Source organism: Arvicanthis niloticus, chromosome 6 (assembly GCF_011762505.2).
Source record: "Arvicanthis niloticus isolate mArvNil1 chromosome 6, mArvNil1.pat.X, whole genome shotgun sequence".
In the NCBI taxonomy this organism is placed as follows: Eukaryota; Metazoa; Chordata; class Mammalia; order Rodentia; family Muridae; genus Arvicanthis; species Arvicanthis niloticus.
Window position 1 is genome coordinate 25230559 of NC_047663.1, and position 13118 is coordinate 25243676.

The window sequence follows — 13118 nt, forward strand, 5'->3', positions numbered from 1 at the left end:
CTCAGGGCACACTGGAAGCATTGGGACCACACTTGTTTTTCTCCTTTGCTTCCTTTTAGACAAAGAGCTTTGGTTATATGAAGGTGTTTTGTTGTTGTTGCTATTATTATTGTTGTTGTTGTTGTTATTATTATTACAACAAGTAAAAAGACAGGGATGAAAGCCAAAGGAGGTAGGCAGCCTCTGTGCTGAGTCTCTGTAGGCTGTAATTTGCTGGGGATCTAATGTGGGAAAGGAGGTGTGGGACTAAAATCCTGTCGCCTGTGTCTGTTTGATTGAGACAGTTTCTCTGTATGTAGCCCTTGGCACCCCTTTCTATCCTAGAAATCACTCTGTAGACTAGGCTGGTCTTGAACTCACAGAGATCTGCCTGCCTCTGCCCCTACAACCCAGCTGAAATCCTTTTTTAAGAGTAGAAAGAAAGGAAATGATTGGTTAAAGAATTCTGTCACTTAAGAGAGCTGGGCAGATTACTAGGCATCTATAGTATACTTATATTATAGACATATAAATATTTATTATATTTATTATATATATAACTTATATGTAAATATAAATAAGTTTCTTTTCAAAAATAACTTTTTAGATTCTTTTCCTTCCTTCCTTCCTTTCTTCCTTCCTTTCTTTCTTTCTTTCTTTCTTTCTTTCTTTCTTTCTTTCTTTCTTTCTTTCTTTCTTTCTTTCTTTCTTTTGGTTTTTCAGGACAGGGTTTCTCTGTGTAGCCCTGGCTGTCCTGGAACTCACTCTGTAGACCAGCCTGCCCTTGAACTCAGAAATCCACCTGCCTCTGTCTCCCAAGTGAGATTATCTTATTTATCTAAAAAATACTTAGATTATTTGTGTATGGATGTTTTATCTGTATGCATTTTTATATACCTTGTATCTGGATGGTGCCTGCAGTGGTTCAACTCCCTGGAACTGGAATTATGTGTAGTTGTCAGCCAGCTGTGGGTGCTGGGGACTAAACCTGGGTCCTCTGCAGGACAGCAAGTGCTCTCCCTTATTGAAATTTTATCATTGTCATTATTATTTTCTTTTGAGACAGGGTCTCACTATGTAGCCCAGAAATTATGAGTGTATGCTTATGTACATGTTTTAAAAGTTTATTAACACAGCTACATCCATATAGAATTATAATACTCCTAGTCAAATAAATACATGACCAGTTCCTAGTGGATTCCCAAGGCATGGAGTCTCTAGTGGTTTCCCTTGTATGCCGAATTGCATTAGGAGTTGTCACAAGAACCTGCTAAGAGGGGTGAGGATTCTCTTTGCTCCCTCCAGAAGAAAGTATCAGATATCCTGAAGCTAGAGTTAGAACCCGCTGTGAACTAGCTCATGTAGGTGCTGAGAAATGAACGACTTTTCTCCATGATCTTGATGGGTATAATTGGAGCTTTAATTGAATAGGGAAGTTAGTCTTTCTTTTTTCTTTTTCTTTCTTTCTTTTTTTTTTTTTTTTAAACAGAGCTAGCTCTGTCGACCAGGCTACCCCTAAAAAACTCAGAGATCCACCTGCCTCCCAAGTGCTGGAATTAAAGGCAAGCACCACCACTGGTTGCTCCCTCAAAGTATCAAGGGGCTGGGGGATGAGAAATCCTACAGTAGAGTTCTCTTAGGACTAATCTTTTTTTTTTTTTTTTTTTTTTTTTTGGTTTTTCGAGACAGGGTTTCTCTGTGTAGTCCTGGCTGTCTGGAACTCACTCTGTAGACCAGGCTGGCCTCGAACTCAGAAATCCACCTGCCTCTGCCTCCCAAGTGCTGGGATTAAAGGTGTGCGCCACCACCGCCCGGCTCTTAGGACTGATCTTAAGTCTCTTTGTATACAGGCTTTTTCTAGTCTGGCTGAAGCTGCTTATGAAGCTGCAGATGTAGCTGATGATCAAGAAGAACCAGCCACCTATTGTCTGTCTTCTTCCTTTGAACTTATAGTTCAGAAGCTACTGGAGACCACCGACAGGTAACGGATAATCCATTGAAGCCAGTGATACACACTTCACTCCTGTTGCCTGAAGAGGAAAGACAGTGGGACCAAAGGAATGAAGACTGTGCTCTTTTTAGAACTGATGAGAGGTTTTGGTTATCAGGGGGCAGGGGGAAGGGAAATACACATGTGTATCATGGTACAGACATGAAGGTGGGGGACACAGTTTGTGGAATTGCTTCTGTTTTGTCACCTATAGGTCACCACGCCTGCATAATAAACACCTCTAAACTAAACTAGTTCCCATTTTAAGTACAGCCAAATATGGATACTGTAAGCATAGTATTAACTCAATAGACTTTTTTTTGTTTGTTTGGTTTTTGGTTTTTTGAGCCAGGGTTCCTCTATGTAGCTTTGGCTATACTGGAAATTATTCTGTAGAATAGGCTGGCCCCAAGCGGATTGAAGGAAGGTGTGTGCCACCACACCCACCTACTAACCATTTTTGCATCCTATTTTACAGTCATGTGTGATAGGCAATGAGTTACATCTGAATTACATCCCCAACCTCTGGTTTTGTTTATAGGAGAATACTGTCTGCTTTACTGAACTCCTCTATCTTTTCTTGGTTGAGGCCTTAAGATTTTTGTATTGTATCCTTGCAGACCTGATGGACACCAGAACAACCTGAGAAGTTCTGCATATGAATCTCTGATGGAAATTGTAAAAAACAGTGCCAAGGATTGTTACCCTGCGGTGCAGAAGACCACTCTGGTCATTATGGAACGGCTGCAGCAGGTGCTTCAGATGGAGGTGAGACTGCAGAGTGTTTTGTCTTGGGCAAGGTGGCAAAGCTTCTGATGTGTATAAAGTGTTTTGCCCTTGGCCATGGCTGTAGGTTCAACCACTAGCACCCAAAACCAAAAAGCTTGGAGCTTAGTGCCTGTTCTGCTCACCTCTGCTTTCTGGTTGGACTATTCACTGTTGGGATTGCAAAGGCTTAGTTGCTGTCCTTGGGAGTTGCAGTGATGGACGTTTCATTAGAGCACTGTTTCTTCTTTTTCTTCAGTCCCATATCCAGAGCACATCAGACAGAATCCAATTCAATGACCTCCAGTCTCTACTCTGCGCAACTCTTCAGGTATGATGGCACCATCTCTCTCCCTTTTCTCTTTTTATATGTATGCGTGTTTTGCCTACACGTATGTCTGAGCCACATGTCTATGTCTCATGTCCGTGGAGTGCCCAAGAAGGTCAGAAAAGGATACTGAGTTTCTTTGCGCTGGAATTAGAAATGGTTGTAAGCTATCTTGTAGGTGCTGGGAATTGAAGCCAGGTCCTCTGGAAGATCAGGCGGTGCTCCTCAAAACTGAGCCTCTCTAATCCTTAACCTCCTCAGAACCATAAAGGAAGAAAATCATTTTATTATTACAGATTCCTGGGCACACAGAGCTCTAAAATAGTGAGATAATTTTCTAACTAGGGGCTGTTCTCTCTGTGACTGAAGGGAAATTACTTTTTTGTTTATCCTGAAAGATCTAATTTGTTGTTTGTGTAATGGAAAAGCCCCAGAATATTCTCTTCTAGCTGTACATCTTTCATGTGTGGGCAGCTTTTACTCATGGTTTTTGTTTGGGTGTAGCTGGGTCTCATATGGCTTATTTAGTTAAGTCTGGCACTGGGGCCTACGGTTGTAACACAGGTCAGGAGGCATTAAGTATTCTTGCATACATAAAAAGGCTTAAACTTGGTCATCTTCTGAGACATTCCCTGATGTGTCATTTATAGTGCCTTTTATTCAGGACAGTCTTTCAAATAGTGACTGGGAAAACTGAAATAAAATGTCACTTTCTACTTTTTCCTTTTCTATCGCAAAAGGAGAATGTGGGGACTTGTGAGACATAAGTAGATTCTGGGTGTTAGTATTCAGTAACGCTCAGCTGTTGACTTAGCTATGAATTCCTTTTCCTGAGTGCTGGGATTAAGGGCATGCACCACCACTGCCTGGCTCAGATTGTAAAGCATGATGTTAACAGCTTTCTCATCCAGCTAAAGATAGAGATGATCCTATTACTTCAGATATGCAAACTCAAGAAAGAAAGAAAAATAGTGAGGGACTTAATTTTTTATTTTATTTTTTAGAGAAATTATGTAGTGTTTTGATTTGAGGATTTTCAATTAACAGATCCCAATTCTTATTCATTTCACAGAATGTTCTCCGGAAAGTGCAGCATCAAGATGCTTTGCAGATCTCTGATGTGGTCATGGCCTCCCTGCTAAGGATGTTCCAAAGCACAGCTGGGTCTGGGGGGGTGCAAGAAGACGCCTTGATGGCAGTTAGCACACTGGTGGAAGGTCAGTGAGCAGCGAAGAACAGGGCTGTGTCTTCTCAGTGCAGGACAGAGGTGATAGTCAGATTGACACATGTAAATTATTGCCTTCCTTGGCAGCCTCCCAGGGCATTTAGTACCCATCAGAGGTTCTATCAGGTTTCTTTTTCCCTTGAATAGTAGCTTGCTTTTTTTATTAAAGTTTTCTCTTGTTGAGGGCTGAGGAAACAGAAGACAGATTCTGGTTTCATTCCTGCCGTTGATACCTTTGGGTGTGGACTATAATGGGTGTGGACTACAATGCTTTACATTTGGACTGACAGATTGTAGGGCTTGGTGTGGTGTGGATGAACCTGAATTTTAGTGATTAATTCATATCATCATTGTCATTATTACTATTTATTTTATTTTATGTATATGAATACACTGTAGCTGTCTTCAGACACACCAGAAGAGGGCATTGGATTCCATTACAGATGGTTGTGAGCCACCATGTGGTTGCTGGGAATAGAACTCGGGACCTCAGGAAGAAGAGTCAGCGCTCTTAACCACTGAGCCATTTCTCCAGCCCCATTGTCATTATTATTATTATACTAACTTGTCTGACCATACAGAATTGCTTAAGGGCATCTGAAACATTAAAAGAACACATTATAACTCTGGAATGCTTCATCAGAGGTAACTAACTAGTACGAAGGCCATTATATTATTTAAGGACCATTTTTCTGTTTCTGGAATAAAGAGCCTGTGTCCAACACAACTAGGAGTAACTACATGCCTGTAGTTTTACACTCTAGAAGCAGTCAGCGGAATTGTGAGTTTGATGCATTTGATACACAGTGAGTCCCTTCTGAGGAAAGTTAAAAAGAGAACAAAGACATGGTGAGGTTGTTGTTTAGTTGGCAGAGTGTTTAATGAGCAGGAAGCCCTGGGGTTGGTACACACTTCCCAGCTCTCAGGTTGTGGTAACAGGAACTCAAGATCACCCTCTGTCACACTAGGCTATCCAGTAAATTCAAGGCCAGCCTGGAATACATGAATCTTGTTGGAAGGAAAGAACCAGCAGACACCTGTAATGCTAGTGCTTGGGAAGCCAAGACAAGATTTTGAGTTCTGATAACACCCTTACCTATGGAATGATTCCTCAAAATAGCAGCATGTCTGGAAACATGTCTGAATGGTTAAAAGTGCTTACTGCTCTTGTAGAGAACCAGAGTTTGCGTCCTGGCACCCATATGCGGTGCCTTACAGATACCTGTAACTTCCTCTTCTGGCCTCTATGGGCTCCTGCACATGTGTTTATACACACAAAACACGTTTTTTGCTGGGTTGGTTGAGTGAGGCCCACTCCTGCTGCTGTGGACTATGCTCTGTCTTCCTTTCTTCATTCTCTGTGTGCTATGGATTGAACATAGGGCCTTGCCTATACCACGGAGTTATACCCCTGCCTTTCTGCTACTTTCCTGGCTGTGGCTTGTTCTGTCCTTACTGCAGTTGAGTAGAAGACCTTGTTTTGAGGCTGCCTTCCAGTGAAGGGGGGGGGACATGAAGCAGTGTCGCTGGCTCTGTCAGATGTCCTTTCCTTGACATCCATGCTACTTTGGTCTTTTAGCTACAATAAAATCTCATTCTGAGGAACATTGGCATTTTCTCTTAAGGCACATGAATTTGTCCCTTCCAGCAATTACGAAACTTGGCTCACATGAGGCAACTTGAATGCCTTCGCTACGGCTTAAATGCCTTTGCTATGGAAATACTAATCAACACATACTCTGCTAAATTTTTGAGCAATGGCTCTGTTTGGGTTCTTTGACTCATGTTATATCCTGTGTTTGTTTCATTGACAGTGTTGGGTGGTGAGTTCCTCAAGTATATGGAGGCCTTTAAACCATTCCTGGGCATTGGATTGAAAAATTATGCTGAATACCAGGTAGGAAGGATACGTTCACAATAATATCTGTGGGTTTTGTTTGTTTTCATATTGTTGAGATTCAGTCTTGGAGCCTGGTGCACATGCTGAAACACTGAGCTGTAGACCACACCTCAAAATCATGTACTCTTTAATACAGAGTAGAGTAGTAGTACAGACAGTAGTCAGGCTTCTGAAGCCAAGTGGTTTCTCCCTTTGCATTATTGGTAGCCTTACTGTCTGTACTGGAGGTAGTCTGTGAAAGCAGGATATTGGATCTGCCAGATAGAGATGACAAGGTGACTGCCTGAATGGTCCTAATTAAAGGGCAGCTGCCAAGTTATATGATCACTGCCCTAAAGAGCAGCACTGATGTTCTGCACCATCATCCTTTCCTGTGGTCCTCACAGTGCTACTGTTCTTGCTGAGTCTGGTTAAAGCTATATAATCTCCACGTGGGAAGGATGTTCTTTTCTTTGATTCTGGTTCACATAATTGTGAGAGATGCTGACTAAATAAAAATGATGCTGTCTTGCTGCAGCCTCTTCTATCGGATGACCACTTCCTTGGTTCTTTGCAGGTATGTTTGGCAGCCGTTGGCTTAGTTGGAGACTTGTGCCGAGCCCTGCAGTCTAACATCTTACCTTTTTGTGATGAGGTGATGCAGCTGCTCCTGGAGAACTTGGGGGTAAGCATTTTGCAGTCTAATTAGGAGTTATTCCGTTGGAAGAAATGTAAGGTCTGTGGCAAGGATCTGTAGGTTCCTAGAACACTTTTTGCCAGCTCATGAAGAATAGAATCTTTTATTTTCATAGACAGATTAATTAAAGGAATGAGTTCTACTTGGAGGAAATGGTAAAGTAAATACATGATTTCTTTATCCAACAGTAACTCATTTAAGTTTTTGATCTCCAATTTCTTGTATCACCAGACAAGATTTGGTGTTTCTGAGTTTCCTTTTTCTTTTTTTCCTTGTTAGAATGAGAATGTCCACAGGTCTGTGAAGCCACAGATTCTGTCTGTGTTTGGTGATATTGCTCTTGCCATTGGTGGAGAGTTTAAAAAATACTTAGAGGTTGTATTGAATACTCTGCAGCAGGCCTCCCAAGCCCAGGTGGACAAGGTAAGCTTTGAACTGTCCTGGGGATCTTTAAAGACCAGCTAGAGTAGAAGTCTGATAAGACTTAGAGGTGTACCTCTTAAAATGGTCAATATGATGGAGGTTTTGTTCTTTTCTCTTCCAGTCAGACTTTGACATGGTGGATTATCTGAATGAGCTAAGAGAAAGCTGCTTGGAAGCTTATACAGGAATCGTCCAGGGATTGAAGGGAGATCAGGAAAACGTACACCGTTGAGTATATAGCCCAGCCCCAAATCCACTGACAGGGATGCACAGGGCCAGTGAGCTGTATCTTACCTTTGTAGTTCACTGGTGTACTAGTACCTGCTACATGTGGGGAGAGAGAAGAGACACCCTGATGAAGAAGAGAGTGGTTTGGGGGGAGGTGATACATAGACATTGGTATTTCTGCACCCCTCTACTGTTCTGTGATTTTTTTCTTATGGGGCTGGGGTTGCAGGGGATCAAACCCAGGGCTACGTGGTATGGTTAACAAAGCCCTACCTGAACTACACTTCTAGCTTGCTTTCTTTGGGATCTAATGAGTCCACTGGGGAAAGGGCAGAAGTGCAGTACTCTGCTGATTGCAGGTAGCAGGTGTTGAGTAGCCGAAGCCCACAGTTCGTTCTGTGTTCCACTTGTGGGATACAACTCAGTAGTGTGGGGATACTTCTCCACTGTATGTAAGGTCTATGTCTATTCTATTCTTTGTTATCACAAAACAGTCTTGTGTTCTATGTGATTACAGAAGGGATATTTATCTCTGCATTTGAAGGAAATCCTTCTAAACTGAAGAATAACTTTTGTTATCAGGATGTTTAGCTGGTTATCCAGCTGGAACTGTCCTATTGGGGTAGAGTGGCAGGGCCATATTGAAAAGAGGCAGAGTCCTGTCTGATGTGGACAGTTTACTGAGACCTCCTCTCTCCTTTATAGCGGACGTAATGCTGGTGCAGCCCAGAGTAGAGTTTATTTTGTCTTTTATTGATCACATTGCTGGAGATGAGGATCACACAGATGGAGTGGTAGCGTGTGCTGCTGGACTGATAGGGTAAGCCATTCCTTTCTCCACAGAGCAGGTGTGTGTGCAAAGGCAACATCCTACTTCCTTGGCACAGGAGTTTTTGGTTTGCAGTGTTGGTGATGAAACTCAGGGCTTCACACTATGGCTCTCTTATCAGGAAGCAGTATCAGGGCCCTCAGAATCCTCACACAGTCTGTTGATTTCTCACATATGGTTTGTTTCAGATCCTAGAACAAACTTTGAAATGCATGATTTTTGTTGGAGTATCTTCTAAGGCCTTTAAACAACTTTTAAAAATTATTTATCTCTTGTGCATATGTGTGTGGTAGTCAGAGGACAGCTTGAGGGATTCACTTCTTTTCTATTCATGTGGATCCTAGGGATTTGATAGCAGACAGCTTTGCACACTGAGCCTGAGCCACCATATAGCTCTTCTGAGACCCTGAGGTGATACTGGGACATAGCTTCACAGCTCAAAGGCCTAGTGCTATTTCTTTCTTTCTTTTTTTTTTTTTTTTCTTCCCCCTTCTTTCTTTGAGAGGGTCTTGTTATGTGGCCTGTGTTGACATGGAACTCGGGATCCTTGTCAACTTCTTCCTGGGTTACTGACAGTCTTGTGCCATCACACTCAGTGAGCTATTAACCTTGAGCGAGTCTTAACTCAATTGATTCTAGAAATCTCTTAGAATTTTAAGAAGTGAGTGAATGCTAAGAAAGACATAGTTGCCTCAGCCTGCTGTGGCCAGGAAGTCAATCTTGGGTGTTTGTTTTGCACAGGGACTTGTGTACAGCATTTGGGAAGGATGTACTGAAATTAGTAGAAGCTAGGCCAATGATCCATGAACTATTAACTGAAGGGCGGAGATCGAAGACTAACAAAGCAAAGACCCTTGCTACGTGGGCAACAAAGGAACTGAGAAAACTGAAGAACCAAGCTTGGTAAGCTCTTGTCTTCTCTCTCAGACCTCGTGAGTGTTCGTGTTCTATAGGATTTCTGGTAGTATCTGCCTACTGGTATTTTGGCTGCACACTTTTCTGTACCTGTGTCTGAGCAGGCAGCCTTAGCCTTTTCTAAGTCAAATATTTGAGTCCTTGTGTTAAATGACAACAGAATTCACTGACCAAAATACTGAAAATGCTTTGGAACCTAATAAAACGTTCCTGTGCTTTTCTGTTCTGCTCACTTGTCCATGTCCTTTTGTTTGTGCTGGGAATCAAACCAATGGCAGGGGTGGAGGGTCTTTGTGTAGTCTTTGCTAGTCTAGATACTGCTTTGTAGACTAGGCTGGCCTTAAACTCAGAGACCCACCTGCTTTTGTCTCTCCCTGAGTGCTGGCTTTAAAGGTGTGCACCTCCATGTTTGTATTCCCTTGAGTGACCATTTATTTGCTTGGTTTGCTTTGAATTGAACTCAGGACATCATAAATTCAAGTAAGCATTTTTACCACTGAGCTGGAGTATATGCTCACGTGTGGCAGCAGGTATATGGAGCAAAGAAAGACAAAAATTGTCAGTCTTTAAAAGTTGGTAGATCCCATTCTAACTTGGGGCTACTTGGTTGTAGCAGTTGGGGATGCACATGACCTCAGAATTGACCTCTTCATCTGTTTGTTTTTAGATCTGGTACCATTGGGATGATGACCTGAGACCCCCACTGGAAATCTCCAATCTTTTGAAAAAACCCGGAAGTGAGGAGTGTGCACGGATGCTGAATGTTTGGGAATGAGAGGATGAGTGAGTGAGGCTTGAAAACACCACACTGAAAATCCTGCCACAGCCGACAGCAGCAGCAGCAGCAGCGCTGTTAGTGAGTTAAGTAAGCACTGACTTTGTAGAAAACATAACATCAGCCATCTTGGAACAGAAACAATGGATTTACTTACTTATTAAAAACAAAAAAGCTGTCTCTTCCCAGGGAAGGCTAGAACTAGCTTTCCTGTCTTGGCCGGTGCCGAATGGGTAACTGATTTGGGAGAGGAGGACCTGGGTTCACCTGTAGGCCTGTGCTGTGAAAGGCAGCCTGGCCCCTGCTACTGAGGAGAAAGATGGAGCCCGGGTCTTGAGCCCACCTTCACTGTACCGTTGCACTTGGTACTGTCTTTGTGCCCTTGAGAAGGCGCGTGGGGGATTTCATAGTCTGAGAATGAGTGTGTGTGAGTGAGGCGGTACCCACATTCTCAACTTCAAGTCATTGCAGTTTCTTTTTCCCAGAAAACAAAGGGGTTTGATGTTGCATTTCATAAACTAACTGAAGTTCTGGCTACTGATGCAGCACAAGAGACGTGTTTTAAAAAGATGAGGAAAGACGCTGTTTAGGTTTGGTTTGGTTTCATTTTAATTATTCTAGGGAAAACACTGACGAATGGTCAGAGCTCCTGTCCTGATCTTTTCATCAAGGCGCCTTTCCTGATACAATGGTTCAGCTGTGAATGTAGCTATGGGGGGAGGGGGGAGAAAAGAAAACTCTGGAGTTAGAGGATATAGAAAAATTAAAGTACAGTTGTTACAAATAAAATGCAGACTTCAAAGACAGAAAAAGCCACAACCCAAACCAAAATTTAAATGCTTGAAATTGGCATCACAAACAAGCTCTCTCCTGACTTGTATTGTGGCAGTCGGAATGCCCCCAGAAAACTGTGCCAAAGAGTTTAGAAAACAAATGTACAATAAAAGTAAATACACTCAAAACCGCAAACTTCAGGTAACTATTTTGAATTGCAAATGACGAAAATTTAATGTTGAACGATCTGATAAAATAACCATTTGGAAACTGCTTGGCCTTCTGTTCTTTTCTTTGATTGACTGCAATACGGTATTGGTCTCTTGCTGCACTTCAAAACCAACCAACCAACCAACCACTAAGACAATGTGTGTGTGTATATGCGTATACACACACACTCAATACAACTGTTGTGATGAAAGTGGCACCAGGAAAAAGGTTCTATTTTTCCACTGAAGTTGAAGATTAATAAAATGGTGTCAAACATTCCCCTGCTCGCACGCTTTAGTATTTTTTTAAAGTGTGGTGTGCTGTGATTATAATAAATCAGAATTATTTTCCCTTTTACAAGGGAACAAGGCACCCTGGATTTTAGAATCTTTCAGCAATAAGAAAGCCTTTCAGTAAGCTGGCCCTCTTGGCTTGTGCAGACATTAGGAGATTTGCTGGTGTTTTGAATATGCTGCTTTAAAACAAATACTAGACACCAAGGAAGTTTTTATTGCTTCCTGGTAGTGTGGAAGAAACACAAGACCCTCATTCCCGCTTCCATTTCCATTGTAGTAAAAGTATTGGCTTAGGTTTTCTCCCATGTTCCTTTCATCTTCCCTCCCTGTCTGAGCCGGTTCCTAAGTAGGACTGGCTCCGTTTGCCTGTCCGTACGCAGCATCTGTAGTAGCTCTTTACAGGGTATCAGATATTGTGCCTTTTGGTGCCAGGTTCAGAGTCAAAGTGCCGATCTGATCTGTGAACCAGTGTACAAAAAAAAGTATTTGAAGGAGAAATGCTCCATCATGAGCAAGAGCAAACACTAGGAGTCGAAGCCCTAGTAAGAAGAGAGGCCCAGGCCTCTGAATGCCTTGTTTCCATCTTAGCTGTTTTTTCAGATTTACTAACCATTCCTGATACTAGATAGGGTTGGAGCAGGGCTTAGGGAAGGGGCAGAAATATTGGGGGAAAGGAAAAAAACAATCTGATCATTCCTCAGTGCTACCCATTTCTGTCCTGTGTGGGCTGCTTAGCGAGACAGCAGGGGAATAAAGTACACCGAGAACCATGATGAAAACAAGACCTTGCCTGTGTTTTGTTCCAGGGAAGCAGTTGACAAGTGCTGTTACTAATGCTTTCTCCCAGATGCATTCAGTGCTGGAGAGGAGGAAATGGGCTGAGTGGATTGTGGTCTTGGTGCCTTGCTGTTCTATTCTGCGCTGGTTATGCATTTTAATCCTCTTTTAGTTACCTTCAGCTACTGTTTTCTATGGTTTGGGTGTCTGTCCTTAATCAGTTGGTACCACTTAAGGCAACTGAATGCGAAATGCATTCTGTCCACTCACTGTCTGGGCCTTCCCCACTCTGAGGCTTGGCACATTCCTTCAAGAATGTAGTTACCGTCTGCTCGGGAAGATGTCAGTGCAAATGTGAAGAAAATGGGCATCGGATGGACTTGGGTTTGCCACAAGTGGCAGCTGCCTGCACCAATTACATTGGTTAATTTTGCTTTTCATTTTTCTCAGTTATCCCCAGTCCTCCCTCTCTGTTGAAATGTTGAAGATTTAGCTGTCAGAGGCAACTGTAATCCTGCCTTAGGGTATGGAGAAGTGGAGGGACTTGCTCAGTATGGTGTTCTAATGTTCAGAACCAAGCAGTCTCCTTACTCTCACTATTTTAAGATGTGTGTAGTCTGACTTTAGATGAAGTCCAAATTCCATCAGCTTTGATAGCATCAATCTGTAATTGGCATTCAGAATGCCGTTGGCATGCCAGTCTGTGAAGGCATTAAAGACCTGTTAAAACACTTGAGCCCAACTTTATTAACCAAAACTGATACCACCACCTTTATCTTCTGAATAAAGTCCGCTTTATTTTTATTTTCAACATTTTGCTGCTTCATTCTTTGTTTCAGATGCCACTGCTGTGTCAGTGAAGTGAGTGATTTAGAAGAAGCTGGAGAGAGAGAGAGAGAGAGAGAGAGAGAGAGAGAGAGAGAGAGAGAGAGAGAGAGAGAGAGGTGTGTGTGTGTGTGTGTGTGTGTGTGTGTGTGTGTGTGTGTGTGTAGGTATATGAAGGGACTCAGTGGCATTAGTGATACAGA

The 13118-nt window shown here is 42.5% G+C and overlaps 1 protein-coding gene across 1 annotated transcript in view; it reads left to right on the forward strand.

Annotated features, from left to right (window-relative positions):
* The window catches only part of Kpnb1 (karyopherin subunit beta 1), a 29976-nt gene extending 17075 nt beyond the window's left edge, over positions 1–12901 (forward strand). Inside the window, exons 12-22 of the mRNA XM_034504417.2 lie at positions 1830–1960; positions 2590–2737; positions 2994–3065; positions 4135–4279; positions 6102–6184; positions 6744–6851; positions 7143–7286; positions 7408–7513; positions 8220–8334; positions 9085–9246; positions 9926–12901. Coding sequence (XP_034360308.1) covers positions 1830–1960; positions 2590–2737; positions 2994–3065; positions 4135–4279; positions 6102–6184; positions 6744–6851; positions 7143–7286; positions 7408–7513; positions 8220–8334; positions 9085–9246; position 9926 — 1215 coding nt within the window. The 3' untranslated portion in view covers positions 9927–12901. The remainder of the gene's footprint in view (positions 1–1829; positions 1961–2589; positions 2738–2993; positions 3066–4134; positions 4280–6101; positions 6185–6743; positions 6852–7142; positions 7287–7407; positions 7514–8219; positions 8335–9084; positions 9247–9925) is intronic.
* Positions 12902–13118: the final 217 nt, after the last annotated feature.